The sequence below is a fragment of the Aplidium turbinatum genome, chromosome 4 (genome assembly GCF_918807975.1).
Source record: "Aplidium turbinatum chromosome 4, kaAplTurb1.1, whole genome shotgun sequence".
Lineage (NCBI taxonomy): Eukaryota > Metazoa > Chordata > Ascidiacea > Aplousobranchia > Polyclinidae > Aplidium > Aplidium turbinatum.
In genome coordinates, this window is record NC_137475.1 from 12,449,768 (window position 1) to 12,466,879 (window position 17,112).

The 17,112-nt window shown below is 38.0% G+C and overlaps 1 protein-coding gene across 1 annotated transcript; it reads right to left on the reverse strand.

Annotated features, from left to right (window-relative positions):
* Positions 1-4,912: 4,912 nt before the first annotated feature.
* On the reverse strand, positions 4,913-6,534 carry LOC145768824 (large ribosomal subunit protein bL12-like). The gene has a single exon (XM_082580424.1). The coding sequence runs from the start codon at positions 6,524-6,526 to the stop codon at positions 5,960-5,962; it is 567 nt and encodes a 188-aa protein (XP_082436550.1). The 5' UTR covers positions 6,527-6,534; the 3' UTR covers positions 4,913-5,959.
* Between the last annotated feature and the right edge of the window lie 10,578 nt (positions 6,535-17,112).

Sequence of the window (17,112 nt, forward strand, 5' to 3'; positions counted from 1 at the left end):
GTCGGAAGGAACATTATGGACAAAATGATTGGACAGTTTGTTTTCTCAATATCTTTTAAGCGGAAGGATAAAGCCAAGACATTTGGAAACATCTCATTAGTGAAGGTGACACCTGAAAGAACGATTGACCAAGGTTTGCTTTTTCAACGTTTCCTAGTTGTTTCACAACTAGGGGTTTTATCTCTCGAAGATATCTTGAAGTATGAACTGAGCCCGTTCCCTCCAGCACTGTTTGAAACAAGGAAAGTGCTTCGGATTTCGGAAGCCTGATAAGCCTCAACTTGCGAATGCTATCACAGACTATGCAACCAAAGCAGTTCGGGAAATTCGTGAATTCATAGGAGACACTCCACCAAAAACTCAACACTACGTCATAGGATTCCCTCTCGTCATTGCGCTACAGAGTACTAAGAAAAAAAGTAGTCTCTTCCCAATCATTTGTGACACCAGAACGCCTACCACCTACTGAGCCATCAACAAAATTGCACTGTCTAAGGGTTTACTACCAAATAATGGTGTGGCTAGGACAGGAGAGTGATATGGAAACTTGCGGGTGGGGTTGGAAACTGGAAGGCAGTCAGTTTGTGCCAACAGAGTCGGACATGAATGCGGCCCCAGATGCCCTCTTGAAGATTATCCACTGCAACTGCACAACTGCCTGTAGCACTGCCAGGTGTAGCTGTAGGCGGAATAATCTATCCTGTACCTCAGCATTTGGACAGTGGCAACTTGATGCCTGTGACAAAACCTACAATCAGTCATTACTGGATGAAGATGATGATCAGGACGTATTAAGCAACTGAATGTAAAGAACTTAATAAGTGGTGTGTGACTCTTATGCTGCCAGTGTTTCACTATTGGTTTTGTTTCATATAAGTCTTTCCATTAAACTAATGAGTAAATTTCATTTGGAATTGTTTTAATGAATTCCTTACCACCTAAAACCTAAATATAGACGCCAGAATTAGAGAATTAATTACTTATTTCGTGGTTTTTATCGAAATTAAAACCACAAAATAAGTTTAAAAAAGTGGGTAATTTTGTCAAACTATATTATAACTATACATGTAAATACTAAAGCCTACTTATTATTGCTTAAACAGATTGCCTGATCTCACAAACATAGGGTAAGACACCACAACCAGGTAAAAATACCCCAAAATGACCAAGTTATGGCTAAAAACGTGATTTTTTTGCGGAAAATGGCGGCCATTTTGAATTTTTGCCCTGCACACTTTTTTCTTGGAACTCCGACCAAAAATTTTGTCATTTTATGTTGAGATAGGCTAAATGGAATACAAAAATCTGTTCCTAAAGCAAAACAAAAAATTGCCCATTTATAGCCCACTGCTAATAATCCTAATATCATGTGAATTATTGTGATTAGGCTATACTGTTTTGACGGCCATCTTGAAAATGACAACTTTTCGGTGCTCTGATTCTCCTAGATTTTTAATATATTATTCTTGATGATAAATACTACAAAAAACCATTGGAAAACCTTTTGTAGGAATTTTTTTGAGGTCAAACCATATATTGACCCGACTATACGTTCTTGAGCAAGTTTATCTTATCTGGTATATGACAAGAATTGTCAACATACAATCGAAAATCGGAGTGATGACATGAAATCTCTCCTCTATTTTTCGTAATCTCTGCTCCCCTTCTTTCCATGGAACTTCGACTGCAGCAGGCCATAACTCTGGTACAATAATTTCCAAGCTCTTCACAGAATTTTCATTGTTGGTGTCCACCATCCTGCTTCCAATGTTGTCAACCAAAGCTTGAATAAACCGATTACGATCAAAAGAAGGGTAGTCTCTACGTCGAGCTTTGAACTGGTCCAATGTTGCGCCTTTAAAGGAGTAGTTTTTTGTAGCCTACTTCCGGGACTCAAGTTAACAACTTCATCAAACGAATAGCCTACTTTCCTTCTTGACTAGCTTTTTTATTTGAAGTAGAGAATTAACAGTCCATTTGACATGGCGATTAGCTACTACGACGTTGATATTCCCAGTCTGGAGAGTTTCTGACAAAAGTGATAATTGGCGATTGCTATCAACTTATGTTCGTGTTTTTTGCAGTTCTGTTGTGGGAAAGCTGTTCTGTTGTGGGAAAGATAATTGTACAGTCGAGAAGTTGTTGTTCAGCCAGAAAAGCTGAAAAATGGAAGCTTAAACGAGCCCCCCCTACATCAAGCCTTTTCGTATTTCGGGGGCTGAGACCCCCAGGAATGCAACCCTGTTTAGTAGGTATCTGAAGAGTTTTAGAACTTTTGATTTTATTGTTGCTGCAATTGGCGGTAGGCCTAGCTTTGTTAGTCAATAGGTCTTCTATTTTTATGTGGTCAAGCAGCCTTTTGTAGGTCATGCTTCTCGTGATTTTGGAAAGTGGAAGTTTTTCATTGTTTCGGATGTCCAATTTACGCATTCTAGACTGTATAGCATGGCTGGTAAAACGTAATTGTTGTAAATTTTTGATTTTACTGTAGTTTGATTGGAATTTTGTAGGAGGTTAAAATCTTTTCATTCTTTTAAAAATGCTGCCCAGCCTAGCTCAGTTGGTTAGCGCGTGACTTCGTGAACGAAGAAGCTTCAAGATCATGTGGCGCTGGTTCGACTGTCGGCTTGAGCAACGCATTTTAAGGACTGTTCTCCATTCAGCGGCACCTAATGGATTGAATAATTTCCCGGCAACAAGACTTCAACAATCTGAAATTTCACTCTGTCAATCTCGGCAACCGGCCCTGCGTCAAAGCCTCTACAAATAAGTTATGCGAAACTACCAGGAATAACCTATCAACGCTTTTGTCAGTCCGAGGATAAAAAGATTCAAAACCAACCAACCCAACCGACTCAGTATTGCATTAGGCTATTGTTGGTCGAGATTAGCTTGTGGCCAAGATTGGTTGCAAATCAGCTGTCTTCACCTGGGCTGTGAGATGTTTGAAATTAGGCTGGTATGATGTCACAAAGCAGTTCGTTCAAGTCTTGGTTTGTCAAAACTCAACAGTGTTTTGACAAGTTTCTGCGCAGCCGATTGTAGCATCGAATAGACAGCGATAGACACGTGTTTCGCCCATGAGGCTGGGCTCATCAGTATCGCACCGTACTCTTGCCACTTCGGTAATCGACCGCCGCTAATCGACTTCGACACGGTAATCGACTTCGGTAAGCGGCGGTCGATTACCGAAGTGGCACGAATACGGTGCGATACTGATGAGCCCAGCCTCATGGGCGAAACACGTGTCTATTCGATGCTAAAATCGGCTGCCCAGAAACTTATCGTTTATTGGAGGTCTTAATAGCTAGTGTGGAAGCTACACCGTTGTGGTTAGCAAAGCGTTACTGCTGCTCGCTGTACTAGCTAGTGATCAGCCTAGTGCTGATGGCCGGGAAGAACACCCCTTCTTCACAGTGTTTTGACATTTCAATTTAATCGCGGAATAAAACGACTCAGTAGGCTATGTTGTGCTAAAATTAGAACTCAGCCGGATACCTGTTTTTTCAGGTTCAGGTATTTTGCTTTTGGGACTTGTTTTCAGAACTCAGCTGTAGTTAAAGATTTATGGACCATTTTCAAAGCGAGACCTTCATGCAGTTCAAATGGTTCTATTACTACAATAGATGCACAGATACAAATAGTTCGGGACTTGGAGATCTACTAGTGATTGTTTTATAATCTGTCCAAACAACTCGGCAAGGTAGGGAAATATGTGCGTAAGTTATTAAAGAGCAGGAATCAAAAACTTAGCTGCAGTTTGGTCATCCCCGGTCTAAACTCTACGCTACTGCGAAGTACAATACAAGAAGGTGCTCCATATTTATGGGTAACACTCACTACAAGGTTAAACTGAATACAGTGAATGCCTAAAACCAGTAGGCTACTTTCCAACAGCGTAAATTTATCATCTTTAGGGCCACCGTCAAGAAACGTTGAAAAGACATCAGACAAGACAGAAAAAAGGGGATTAGCAATTACAATGATAGAGAAAAAGCACTGAGCAAAGGAAAAGATGAAGCTAAAGTTAAAGTAATTTTTTGTACACAGAGGGGAAGTTCTGACCATCTTTCTGGTTAAGAGCATGTTGTGCTTTCTGGTTTATGTACCACTTTTCTATAAACAAGCTTTTTGTATAATCCTTTTCAGTTTTTAGAATGGTAGCGTTGGTTCAAGTAATTTTATGGTCTGAATTTATAGAGCGTTTGCAAAGAGCGGAATGCTGATTGCAAACACCCTATCTGACAATAGGTAAATACCTTCCCTCGACTAAAGACCCCATGAAAGAAGGTGAAGTTTCTGGATTGATCTACCAAGTTCCGTGTCATGACTGTGATTTAATCTACATTGGACAGACAAAACGTGATCTTAAATCAAGAATCAACGAGCACCAAAGAGCTATTAAATTTCAACGTTTTCAGCATTCCGCTCTTTGCAAACACTCTATAAATTCAGACCATAAAATTACTTGGACCAACGCTATTATTCTAAAAACTGAAAAGATTATACAAAAAGCTTGTTTATAGAAAAAGTGGTACATAAACTAGAAAGCACAACATGCTCTTAACCAGAAAGATGGTCAGAACTTCCCCTGTGTACAAAAAAAAATTACTTTAACTAGAGTGTTTGCAATCAGCATTCCGCTCTTTGCTTCTCTATAAATTCAGACCATAAAATTACTTGGGCCAACGCTACCATTCTAAAAACTGAAAAGGATTATACAAAAAGTTTGTTTATATAAAAGTGGTACATAAACCAGAAAGCACAACCTGCTCTGAACCAGAAAGATGGTCAGAACTTCCCCTCTGTGTACAAAAAAAAATTACTTTAACTTTAGCTTCATCTTTTCCTTTGCTCAGTGCTTTTTCTCTATCATTGTAATTGCTAATCCCCTTTTTTCTGTCTTGTCTGATGTCCTTTCAATGTTTCTTGACGGTGGCCCTTAAGATGACAAATTTACGCTGTTGGAAAGTAGCCTACTGGTTTTAGGCATTCACTGTATTCAGTTTAACCTCTAGGTATCTTGTTGCGTGTTTAACTTTGATTCTTGCTGCTTTACTTTATTCATTTTATGAGTATGTTTTTGTGTTATGCCATCGTTGCTGAACATGTTGTGTTAACCTGTTTTAGCCACCTTGATAAAGTCAGTTGTGCTGACTGACAAAACGTCGAAAATACAAAAAGCTAGTTATCATCTTTAACATCAGGAAGTAACCTAGTAAATAGTCACCAGAAGAACGCAAATTACTTCAATTATCAAATGCCTGGTGAACAGTCTCTCTCTGTTTTTACTCACTACAAACATAGTTTTTGACATACTGGCATTTTCAAATTGCAGACAAATTGTAAATTGAAAAACTCAATAACTTTGCAAAAGAATTATTTTTGGGATATCTTCTTGCAACCTGAATCGGCAATAATGTTAGAGACATGAGCAAAATTCTTACAAGGCATATGATTTGTTATAAAGCACAAACCAAACAAATTAAATCTTTCAAAGCATAATTTAGCAAGTTTTTCATACAAAGTCTAAACTTTCAAACATTTACATTCGTGTAAATTTTGAGAACAAGAGGCAAATTCGACAGGTGGAATCTTATAGTCAAGTGGTTTATTTTATGATGTCATTGAGGTGAAATGTTACCACATTATATCAACGTTTGGCGTCACTTGAAAGCAATCAGAGAATGAAACACAGAACAGGTGAAACATTTTCGAAGACCGATTCCTGTGAATTTGTTCGTGGAATTTTAGGTCTACTGGTACGTATATCTTACAATAACCGCAGGAGTCAATATGGTATGTCGCGAGAAAACCTATTATTGTAGAATTGGAATCCCAACCACTGACTGCAGCTACTAACACAAGGCGTCAGTTTCATGACATCATATTTCCTTCAAACCAGTGCTCAGATTTCTTTGCTTGTCCAAAGTTCATTGGAGGATTTTACAAAATATCCCTACACAATTTCGACTTTTCCACCGGCTTCTTCCAAAGCCTTTTTTATGTCTTCACATTCTTGTTTTGGTGCATCTTCGGCGACTACTTGGGGTACAGATTCTACAAACTTTTTCGCTTGTACCAAGTTAAGACTCGGTTTTACTATTTTAAGCGCTTTAATTAATTTAATTTTATCTGAAGCCGTGAAAGCAACCAGTTTGACAACAAACTCATCTCGTTCTGGGACTTTTTCTTCCTCTTCTTTAGGCTCAGCTGCTCCACCAACTGAAGCGGCAGCGGATGCGACAACAGCGACATCTTTAATGTTCAGAGTTGTTTTAAGAAGTTCATTTAAGTCAGCCACTTCTCGTAGCGTCAGTTGGGAAATGTTGTCAACAAGCTGAACAATCTTCGGTTCATATATTTTATCTTTGTCAAGAGGAGGAGGTGGAAGAGTATGCTCTTTAACTGCTGTTTCTGTTGAGTAAAGACGACATAAACAACTTTGTCGCAACAAAGAAGTGTACACCCCTGATGGTCGTTTCATGTGGTGCTGCACAGCCAATTGAATTAATTTACGTGACATAATGTCGCTAATCTAAAAAAAAGTGGGATAAGTATCATAGTCTTTAATGGTCTATCTTTTTGACCTTTTTGACCAAATTTTAAGACATTTGAACTTTTTGACCAAATTTCAAGACATATGAATAAATTGGACTATTAAACTGCTTTTACTCAATATTGAAAAAGTATAAAAAACAATCTTCATTCAGAAAATGTAGAATGAAATAGCAATGACTTTAGTTGGTGCTCTTGGTAAAAAAAATAACAAAATTGTCCCAACATTGACAAGAAAAATTAGGCCTACAACTAAATGAGTCACAAAAACATCAAATCAGCTGCTTTACACCAAGTCAGTAACAAAAGCGCTTTCAAGTGGTGTTGAACTGAGGTCCAATGGAATCTCACTCACAGATATTCCAGATAAACCATTTAATTTGATGCAGAGTATAATAAATGAAGAAGCTATGAAAGCCAGCTCGTTTTTCGAAAGAGTGAGCAAATTGATTGAAACTTTATCCTCGAAATGGGAAAGCTTCTTTAGGAGCTTAATCCTGGCAGTTTTGCCTATTTTTTTGAGGCTTTGAACCACTGACACAGGTCCGGTCACCAAAATTGACAGAGTGAAGTTTTCGATTGTTGTCTTGTTGCCGGGGAATTATTCCGTCCATAAAGTGCCAGGTTGTCTCAAACCAAAACACATCACGTCGCTGCACATTCTGTGTGGAATTGCTTCACCAACATCAGAAGAAGCATTACAAAGCAGAAAGGAAAGATCTTGCCAGGACATGGATTTGAGACACCCACTGTATGGCCAAACTCCAGCACACAGGCGTTCGAAGTCAAGAAAAAGTTTCCTTGCCTCAGTTGTTTCATTAGGTCAAGACGATCATCATCATCATAATCCATCGTCGGTTTGTTCCCCACTAGTGGGGGTGGCCGATTATTTCCGCGCAGCAATTGTTTTAATCCCTTTTCTCCATTTCACCCTGTCCCTTGCATCTTCCTCCTTCAGTCCGACTTTTTTAAACTCATCCTTCACTTGTTGTTTCCACGTTCTTCTTGGACGACCGCATTTCCTCTTCCCATCCACCTTTAGATCTAGTGCCTTTCTAAGAAAACTTCCTTCCTCCCTCCTTATCACATGTCCATACCATCTTACTCCATTTGCCCTTGCCAGTTGGTCTATGATCTCTCTCATCTCTAGCATATCCAACAATTCTTCAGTCCTTTTTTCCCTTCTCGTTTTCACCCCACACATTGCTATCACCATTGACCTTTCCGTTCTTCTCAGGATTGCCAGTTCACTCTCTCTCAATACCCATGTCTCGCTACCATATAGCATTGCAGGCCGCACACAGCTCCGATATACTTTTCCTTTCATCCTTAGTGAAAATTTTCTGCCATACAACATTTCCCCACATTCCCTGAACTTTGCCCAGCCCAATCTTGCCCTTGTTGTCACCGCTGCTTCACATCCACCACTTCCATTTATCCGATCACCCAGATAACAGAAGTCTGTCACTGTTTCGATGCCATGGCAGAACTCATCATCATGGCCTTCCACTTCATTCCTTCCTTTACTGTATTTCCCACAAACAAAACACTTCGCCAATCTTGTTGCGGCTCTCTTGACATTAGCACATCTTGCATGTACCCACTTTCCACATTCCTTGCATTGCATTGAATTTCTCATCACTCTCTTGCCACATATTCCACAGGAATCTACTTTGCTCTCAACAACTGTTCCTTCTGCTCCACTCACCATCACTTTTGTTTTTTCAAGATTCACCTTCATACCCTTGGTTTCAAATGCTTTTTTCCATTTCTCAAACTTTCTCTCCATTCCCTCCATACTATTACTTGTCAAGACCAGGTCGTTTGCATACAAAATTTCACTCAATAAGCCCTCCCTGGGTCATTCCATGTCAAATCACCCAATGGGTTAAACACCACCTTCTCCGATTTTGATGAAATTCGGCATGTTTGTTGCATATGGGCAGAAACCCCCAAATATGAAATTTTATCCTGATCGGACCAATGGTTCTGGAGATATTGACCTTTGAACTTTTGACTTTTTCGACGAGGCGCCAAAGTTTAAAACTTAATTTCTCATTAACCACTTGACCAATACCCATGTGTGAGGTATCATATTAAAGGGAATTGACTCAGGAATTCATTTTTGCCACTAAAATCTGAATTTAACTTTGTTTAGAAGTAATGACCTTTTCACCTATATTTTGACCTTGAATTTCACCTTGTGGAACAAGTTCGATTTTTATTTTGAAACACCCAAATTGTAGTCAAGGTAATGGACTATTACTTCTGTAAAAATCAGAACACTATTATTTTTCGTTTTTGAGATATGTGGATGTAAAAATTCGGTATTTTATGAAAAGTAACTTTTTTTGGTTGTCACTTAAAATCTAGGCTTTTGAAACTTGATATTCTTTATTTTACAATTAGCATCATGAACTGCAGTATAATTTAGTATGACTCAAAGTTACTAGACTGCATTTAAAAAGTGACCAAACTTATTTCAAGTCCTGACCAATAAAAAAACAGGCATGAAGTGATATGTAAGCTTTTCGTTTTTGCGATCCTAGGCCAAAATGATTTTGCAGTGACCTAAAATAAGTTATGGCTATGTTAGTTAATTGACCAACAAATAAAAGACAAAAATTCTAAAACAATTTCAATTTGCATAGCAGTGGTAAATTGATTTTCTCTTTATTTCTTTTCCTGTATGATGTAATGCCGTCGCAAATACATCTGCGTCACTTTCACAATCAGTGCAAGCATTTTACAGCTGATGTGCGCAGGCCTCACGTGCGAATTTTTTTGCAAAACGATCAGATCAATCATTTTTTTAAATTAACTACTTTAATTATGGATAAATATCACTGGAAAAGGTTTATTTGGAAGAAACTGTTATGTTAAGCATGCTGTTAGAGATGATCGCTCTGCAACATAATGTTAGGGCCAATTCACATGATACATGTGGTGCAATCATGCGATTCATCAAAGTCGTTTGGCTTAGCACCATGAAGCAAAAAATCGAAAGGAAAACAGAAGCTAAAAAGACAATCAAACAATCAAATCAAGACAATCAAACTAAAGCGTGGTCTGGAAAAGCTCTATGAAACTCAACTGGAATCATCAGAATTAAAGACTGATAATGAAAACCACGATCTTCAACTATACAATTCTATGTTCGGTGAGATGATAAATAGATTCAAACAAAGTAATTTCTATGCTGAACGTGTTCAAATACTGACTCTCTCTCCGTTCACCATTGAGCGCACAATGCAACTATTTCAAGCAACAAACTACATGGTTAAAAAGAGCAGGACTGCCAAAAATGAAAAAGGAATATGTATAAGGCCAATGTGACAAAAAGAAGGGAAAAGCTATAGATTTGAGACACTCCCGGATAAAACAATACATTTTTATGAAAACGATGACAACAGTCGAATGTGTCCAGGAACGAAGGACAAAGTAAGTGTCCATAACAAAAATGGGGAAAAAGAAGAACACCAGAAACGTTTGGTTCTATGTAATTTGAGGGAGCTACATGCAGCTTTCAATGAGGCGCAAATGCAGTTTGGTTTAAGCAAAGTAGGGTTTTCTACATTTGCGGCTCTTCGACCAAAATGGTGCATATTAGCTGGAACTTCAGGGACACACTCTGTGTGCGTGTGTAGGATACATCAAAATCCAAAACTCATGGTGGAATCATTCAGTTTCACAATAAATCAATTAATGGCAAGTTGTGTCTGTTCCACTGAAAATGAAGCGTGCATGATGGGCTATAGTAAGAGTTGCCCTAGCAAACAGGGAACTATCGATTTTTTGCAAAATTGTGGTGAATTAGCAGATCTGGATGAAATAGGTTATAAGCAATGGGTGAGTGTTGATAGTACTCAATTAATCAGCATTGTAGAACCAAAAGAAGGATTTGTAGATACATTGAGTAATCCGATTTCAAAACTTACACGTCACAGCTATATATATTGCTAAATCTCAAAAAGGTTACCTACATGAACAATCTCAAATCTACCATGACGCCCATGAAAGAAGTTGTTGTACAAGCAAAGGTGATTTTGCAGAAAACTATTCCTTTGTTATCCAAGACGAGATTCAAAGTTACCATTGGGAAAACTCACAAGCTACCCTCCACCCCTTTGTTGCATACTACCGCTCTGACGATGAAATCCTTGAACACCTTTTAGGAATGGTGGAGTTGGTATCTGAAGAGTTTGGTGATTTCCTAATCATTTTTATGCATCCACATGGACCATCTACTCAGTTCCGGTGGCCATTAGAAGTAGATCGATGTTGGCTACCAGAAAAGGATATTCTGTGCATAGTTAATTCCCCATCTTTGACTTCTTCATCATCGCGCAACCACATGCTTAGCAGATATAATTTATTGCAAATATCCAAAGTTTGCCCAAATTGGTCGCTTAATTCTTCCATTGCAGAAGAGTAAAACTGTTTTTCAGTAACCACTTTCTCAAATTGTGCGGCTTATGAATTTTCCTAAGTCTAACTACATGCTCTGAGTCAGAGGTAAAATGATCATAAACTCTTGTGCTCACTATCTAATGTCTTGTTGGATATTTTACCCAAAGTAACCTTGTACCGTACGGCGTACAAGCCGTACATTACTATCATTGAAATCAGAAAAATAACATTTTTGTCATTGTGTTAATTGCAATTTTTCTCTGTCTTGAAAATATGCATGCTAATACTAATAGCTCGTGAATTTTTTCTTAATTTGAGCATTGTATTTGTACCAAATATTGCAGGTAAATAGCGAAGTCAAAAAACAACAAAGACGTTTGAAAACACATTTTTAACTTAGACTTACATTCAAACATACTAAATTAATGATTGGTACAAGTCTAAATTAGTCAGGAAGGTAATACATATCACAAAACTGCTCAAATTTGAAAAATTCTCAACTATTTTTCAAGCACGGTTGTGTCATATCATTGTGAATTTATGCAAATCAAACAATTGAAAAACTCCTAAATGGATGGAGATTCATCCTCATCCAATATAATTATATAACTGCGCTGCTGCTTTATCATGACAGGAGAACAACGATAAAACATCAAAGATCAATGCTCTTTTCTGATGTATTTATTGTGAAACTATTTTCTGATTCAATCCTGAAGTCTAGACTTCAAGTTAGCAATCATTCAGATACCGTATTTGACTTTGCAAAAATTTTTACCGAAAAAATATTTTTTTCACCAAATACAGAATTTTTAAATCCACATATCTCAAAAACGAAAAATAATAGTGTTTTGATTTTTGTAGACGTAATAGTCCATTACCTTGACTAAAGTTTGGGTGTTTCAAAATAAAAATCAAACTTGTTCCACAAGGTGAAATTCAAGGTCAAAATATAGGTGAAAAGGTCATTACTTCTAAACAAAGTTAAATTCAGATTTTAGTGGCAAAAATGAATTCCTGAGTCAATTCCCTTTAATATGATACCTCACACATGGGTATTGGTCAAGTGGTTAATGAGATATTGAATTTTATAATTTGGCGCCTCGTCGAAAAGGTCAAAAGTTCAAAGGTCAATATCTCCAGAACGAATGGTCCGATCGCGATAAAATTTTATATTTGGGGGTTTCTGCCCATATGCAACAAACGTGCAAAATTTCATCAAAATCGGAGAAGGTGGTGTTTAAAATTTCAATTTTTTTGGGTGATTTGACATGGAATGACCCCCCTCACTCCTTCAGTTACAACGTCAACCACAATAGCAAATATCAGAGGTGACAAAACTGATCCCTGGTGTACACCAACCTTCACAAAAAACTCGTTTGAATAATTTGATCCAACTCTCACTTTTGTTCTTGCATCCTCATACATAGACATCACAGCTCTCACTAATACCTCCGGTATACCTCTTTTCCTCATTGCCCATTCCATCACTTTCCTTGGTACTCTGTCAAATGCCTTTTCTAAGTCGACGAAACAGGGTCCACGTCTTTTAGGCGCTGGTCTAATAGGCGCGCACACTGTGGCGTCTGGATATTTAGGTGCGGAGCACTGTGGCGCCCGTTCATTTAGGTGCTATTCCTAGTAAAGTCTGTAGATTGTATCAGCTTGGCAGGTAGGGGCGTAGGGCAATGCTTTTCACACAAAATATTATATTGAACAGGAAAATATATTGTTTTGTTAATGCGTGTGCGTTGTTGGTCATGGCTTCAGTGAGTGAAGTTGCTTAAACTGGCAATGCTTTTTCACACAAAATGTTATGTTACACAGAAAAATATATGGGTGAAGCTGCTTGAACCGGAAATGCTTTTCACATAAAATGTTATATTGAACAGAAAAATATGTTGTTTTTTTAATGCGCGTGTTCAGCATTTATTTGTTGTTAGTCCAGGTTTGCGCCGACGAAAGCTTTATCAATAAATTATTCAAGTTTTCGAACATGTATGAGTTCACTTTTAGTTAGGTCAAATAATAACTAAACATCAGTAAAAAATGTACCGTAGGCTGTACTCAAGCGGGCGGTAGGCTTGAGTGAAGAGTAACTTAGTTTTCCGTCAAAACCCGGACTAGGTTTAATAACGAGCGAAGTCTCACCATAATGCTTGCAACTTGTAGCCAAGGTGTAGCCTATATGCCCTGTACAAATGTATTCATGTGAACAGTAGTAGAGCGTCTTACGCGTTCTCGTCACATGGCCAATCCATCCCGAACAGAAGTAATTCATATTTAATCTAAATTACCAGACATTTTTCACACAAAACTGTTGTATTTACGCGGTAAAAACATGTCATGTGATCGACGTAGACGCACAATCTTGACATCAAATGAAAGCATACATCTTCAGCTATCCGAAGATGCAAAGCTTTGCAATAAAATTTAAAACATTCTATGTACAACTAGCAACTCCAAACGGTATTTTTTCTAATTTCTAAAAAAATTAAAAATTGGCAGAAAAGTGTACTTCATTATAATTTTTACTACCCAAGCATGATACAATAATATGAAAACATATGTAGTTTAATCGAATGCCAAAACAATTATGCACATGAGAAAAAATTTACTTCGTTTCTGTGCGCAATGCTTTAGGAGGTACAGCAGAATGATTAGGGAGAAATTTGGAAAATTTTACGCAAAAAGTTTACGTGATTTAGCCTACAGTCTTTTTGATCGAGAAATTCCAAAGTAAGGGGTTGCCTAGCCAGTTTTGACTGCCAATCCAATGAGTGAAAGAAAAAAAATCCACTGTGTCCCCATCTTTAAGAAGTCCTCATCTGATAACTGCACCGCCAAAATATTTTTTTTTAATTAGCCAAAAAAGGACAGGCAAAGACTATGGATCTGCCATCATTTACATTATTTTTTTGCTTGAAATAGGCTACCTTTTAACCTTGGGCGTAGGGATACTTCCTTGGTCATCATGGCAAAAATCCCAAGACGTGTGTATACGTCCGTGGTCGCGAAAGAGTTAACTAAAAATGAACTCAATAATGTTCGGAAGCTTCAATAATTTATTGATAAAGCTTTCACCAACGCAAACCTGGACTAACAACAAATAAAACAATAATAAATCAATAAAACAACAATATATTTTTCTGTTCAATGTAACATTTTGTGTGAAAAGCATTGCCGGTTTTAGCAGCTTCACACACTGAAGCCATGATATAATTTTCTGGCAAGCTGCCAAGCTGATACAATCTACAGACTTTACTAGGAATAGCACCTAAATGACCGGGCGCCACAGTGCTCCGCACCTAAATATCCAGACGCCACAGTGTGCGCGCCTATTAGACCAGCGCCTAACTGTCAGCGCCTAAAAGACTTGCTCCCACGAAACACATATATAGTTTTCTCTGCTTCTCTCGGTATTCCTCTTGCATGATGTCGCCGCCAATGTGCGTGTTCAACTATGGTAAGAGGGACTGGCAGTCGGACCGACATTGACCAATATGGAGAGCTCTCACACCCATGGAGGGCTTTCCTCCCAGAAAGCGTGAACCGTGGAAGAAGTATTGGCAATGCCTTAACCGCTTAAGAACTGGTATTGGCAGGTGTAAAACTTTGATGAGACACTGGGGGTATTCCATGGTGAGCACAAGTTGCAAATGAGGACAGGAGCAAACGATGCAACATCTACTCGAATGCCCTGACCTAAAAGCGGGTGCAACCTAATTCGTACCGTATCATTAACAATTTGTACCATCAGTTCGTACCTTGATAAGATTGAGAGAAAAAATTGAAAAAAGCCGATGTTACTGATCTCAGTTTCCGCAAACATTTAAAAATTTTCTGCAAACAAACAAAAACTCTTAGGATCATTACCAGAAATTTTAAAATGTTTGCGGAAACTCCGATCAACCCTAACCTTATTTATTTATTTATTTGGATTTTGTTTCAGACACAAGTAGAATTGGTCCATAGGATACTAATCCTTTTAAAATGTTTGCGGAAACTCCGATCAACCCTAACCCTTTTAAAATGTTTGGGTAAACTGCGATCAGCGACTTTGGCAAACTCTTAGGATCATTATCGGAAATTTTAAAATGTTTGCGGAAACTGCAATCAGCGACTTCGGCTTTTTTTTAAACTTTTTTTCTCGATCTTATTAAGGTACGAACTGACGGTACGAATTAGGTTGCACCCCCTAAAAGCAAGGTGCTCTGCACAAGATTTGGCTGAGTTCAACGATAGAGCAAGAGCTTGCGTGATGCTCTGGGCTACAGCCGTGTGACACACAATGAAGAAGATTGAATGGATAGTCTTTAGAATACATTGCTCAAGCACACACTTCAAAAGCTGAACCAGCGCTACTTGATCTTGAAGCTTCTTCATGAACATATGCGCTGACCAAATGAAGCTATAATGTCATGCTTAAGTGAGAAGATTATACCCGCAGAGACTAGGTCTGCCGCATGTAGTAAAAAATAGGTACTGCATAAAAGTAATTGCCTGTCATTTTTAAACCGCACAAGGATGGCAGCGAAAAACCAAAAGGTCACCAAAGTAAAAAGTCTATGCAAACACTCTTTTCAATGTTAAAGCTACTAAATTATACATTCAAGTAACTTCTAGAAGAGAATTTGTCTAAAATTTTGTCAGGATTTAAATTAGAAAAACTTGTCATCGCAGCCGTTGAAATTGCATTTGCATCTGAATTTTAAGATTTATGGCATAATTGGCATTGACCATTTTTCTCCAACATAATTGCCAGAGGTTTTTAAAATTTTGCGTCCAATTGCTACTGAAAAGCTGTCCAATCGTCACAAGTGATAAAACAAGAATAAAAAGTTGGCCAAAATATGACACATTTGCGCAAAATCGAAAACAAATTGATGCAAAGGTAACAAAAAAAACAAAAAGAACTGCTAAAATTTTTAACTAACTTCAAAGCAAAACTGACCCAAATCCGTGTAAAAACTGGCAACTCTGCTGCAAAACCAACATGACCGGTGTTGCCATGCAAAAAATCCCTACAAGCGTCATTCTAAAATCCCAACATGTCCAACGCAAACTTTGGCACTCATTACTCAGGGATGCTGGTCACAGCAGTAAACTATAATCTCTTCGTGGGAAAATAACATAAAGTTCCCGGATCCGTTCGTCTGTATGTAATGACCGAAAGAAACACTCTTCTGAAAACGTCTATTCAAGAATTATATTTCTGTAAAAGTAGCCTCAAAGGCTGTCGAAATTGGGACGCAACACTGTACGCCACTAAAACTTGTCACTACAATACAAATTACTGAGATAAAGACAGAAATTTCGTCCAGCTGGCAAGCACTAAGCAAAACAGTTAAATATGCGACCAACTCTTCAAGCAACAATTTTACAATGACGAGAATAGATTGCAATATTTCAAACGCACGTAAGCAGCTTATGTGACGTAATAATGATAAGCATTACAAAGCTATTCCAGCACCTGTTAAGTTTGGCTTACACCATATCTCGTAATTCAAGATTTAACGATGATGCAATGTTTCAACAGGTGTGACAAAGGGTGATGCAATCTTTGCTAATTTCTAGCAATAGTCCATTACGTCAGACGCCAAGATTCAGTAGACCTGAACGGTTTTATGTGACGTTTGATTTAAAAATTGTCCGTAACAGATGCCAAATTAGCTTACTTGTTCAGATGTCCTTGAGTTATGTCCTCTAAAACTGGAGATTTTTCTCCTGCAAATGCGTTTTTATTTTCAGAAAATAAATTTCAAAACATAAGCTATCATAAGGATGCTGTAGCTTGATAGACTACAACCTACAATCAACCCCATTTAATTGGCCCTCGTTTGATTAAACCAGATTAAACCACTCAATGTGAACAATCGAAAAATCAATATTTACGTCATCAGTAATAACATAGCCTTCGATCTGCCGTCCGCAATCCACTAGAGTACTATTAACTGAATACAAAATAAGACTATAATTAATAGGCTAAGGTACTAGAGACTATATAACTTGTTTTGCACTACAACTGTGTGGATTTAGTAGCAAATTAGCAGAGATGTACGTAAAGGCCGCAAATTCTACGCCGCAGACTTGTGGCGTAGACTTTTTGTTTGCGCTAACGCTTGCACCCACATTTTTTGGATAGTA

Bases quoted from the DNA above. Each gene is read 5' to 3' on its own strand.
- LOC145768824 (XM_082580424.1), bottom strand. From the start codon at position 6,526: ATGTCACGTAAATTAATTCAATTGGCTGTGCAGCACCACATGAAACGA.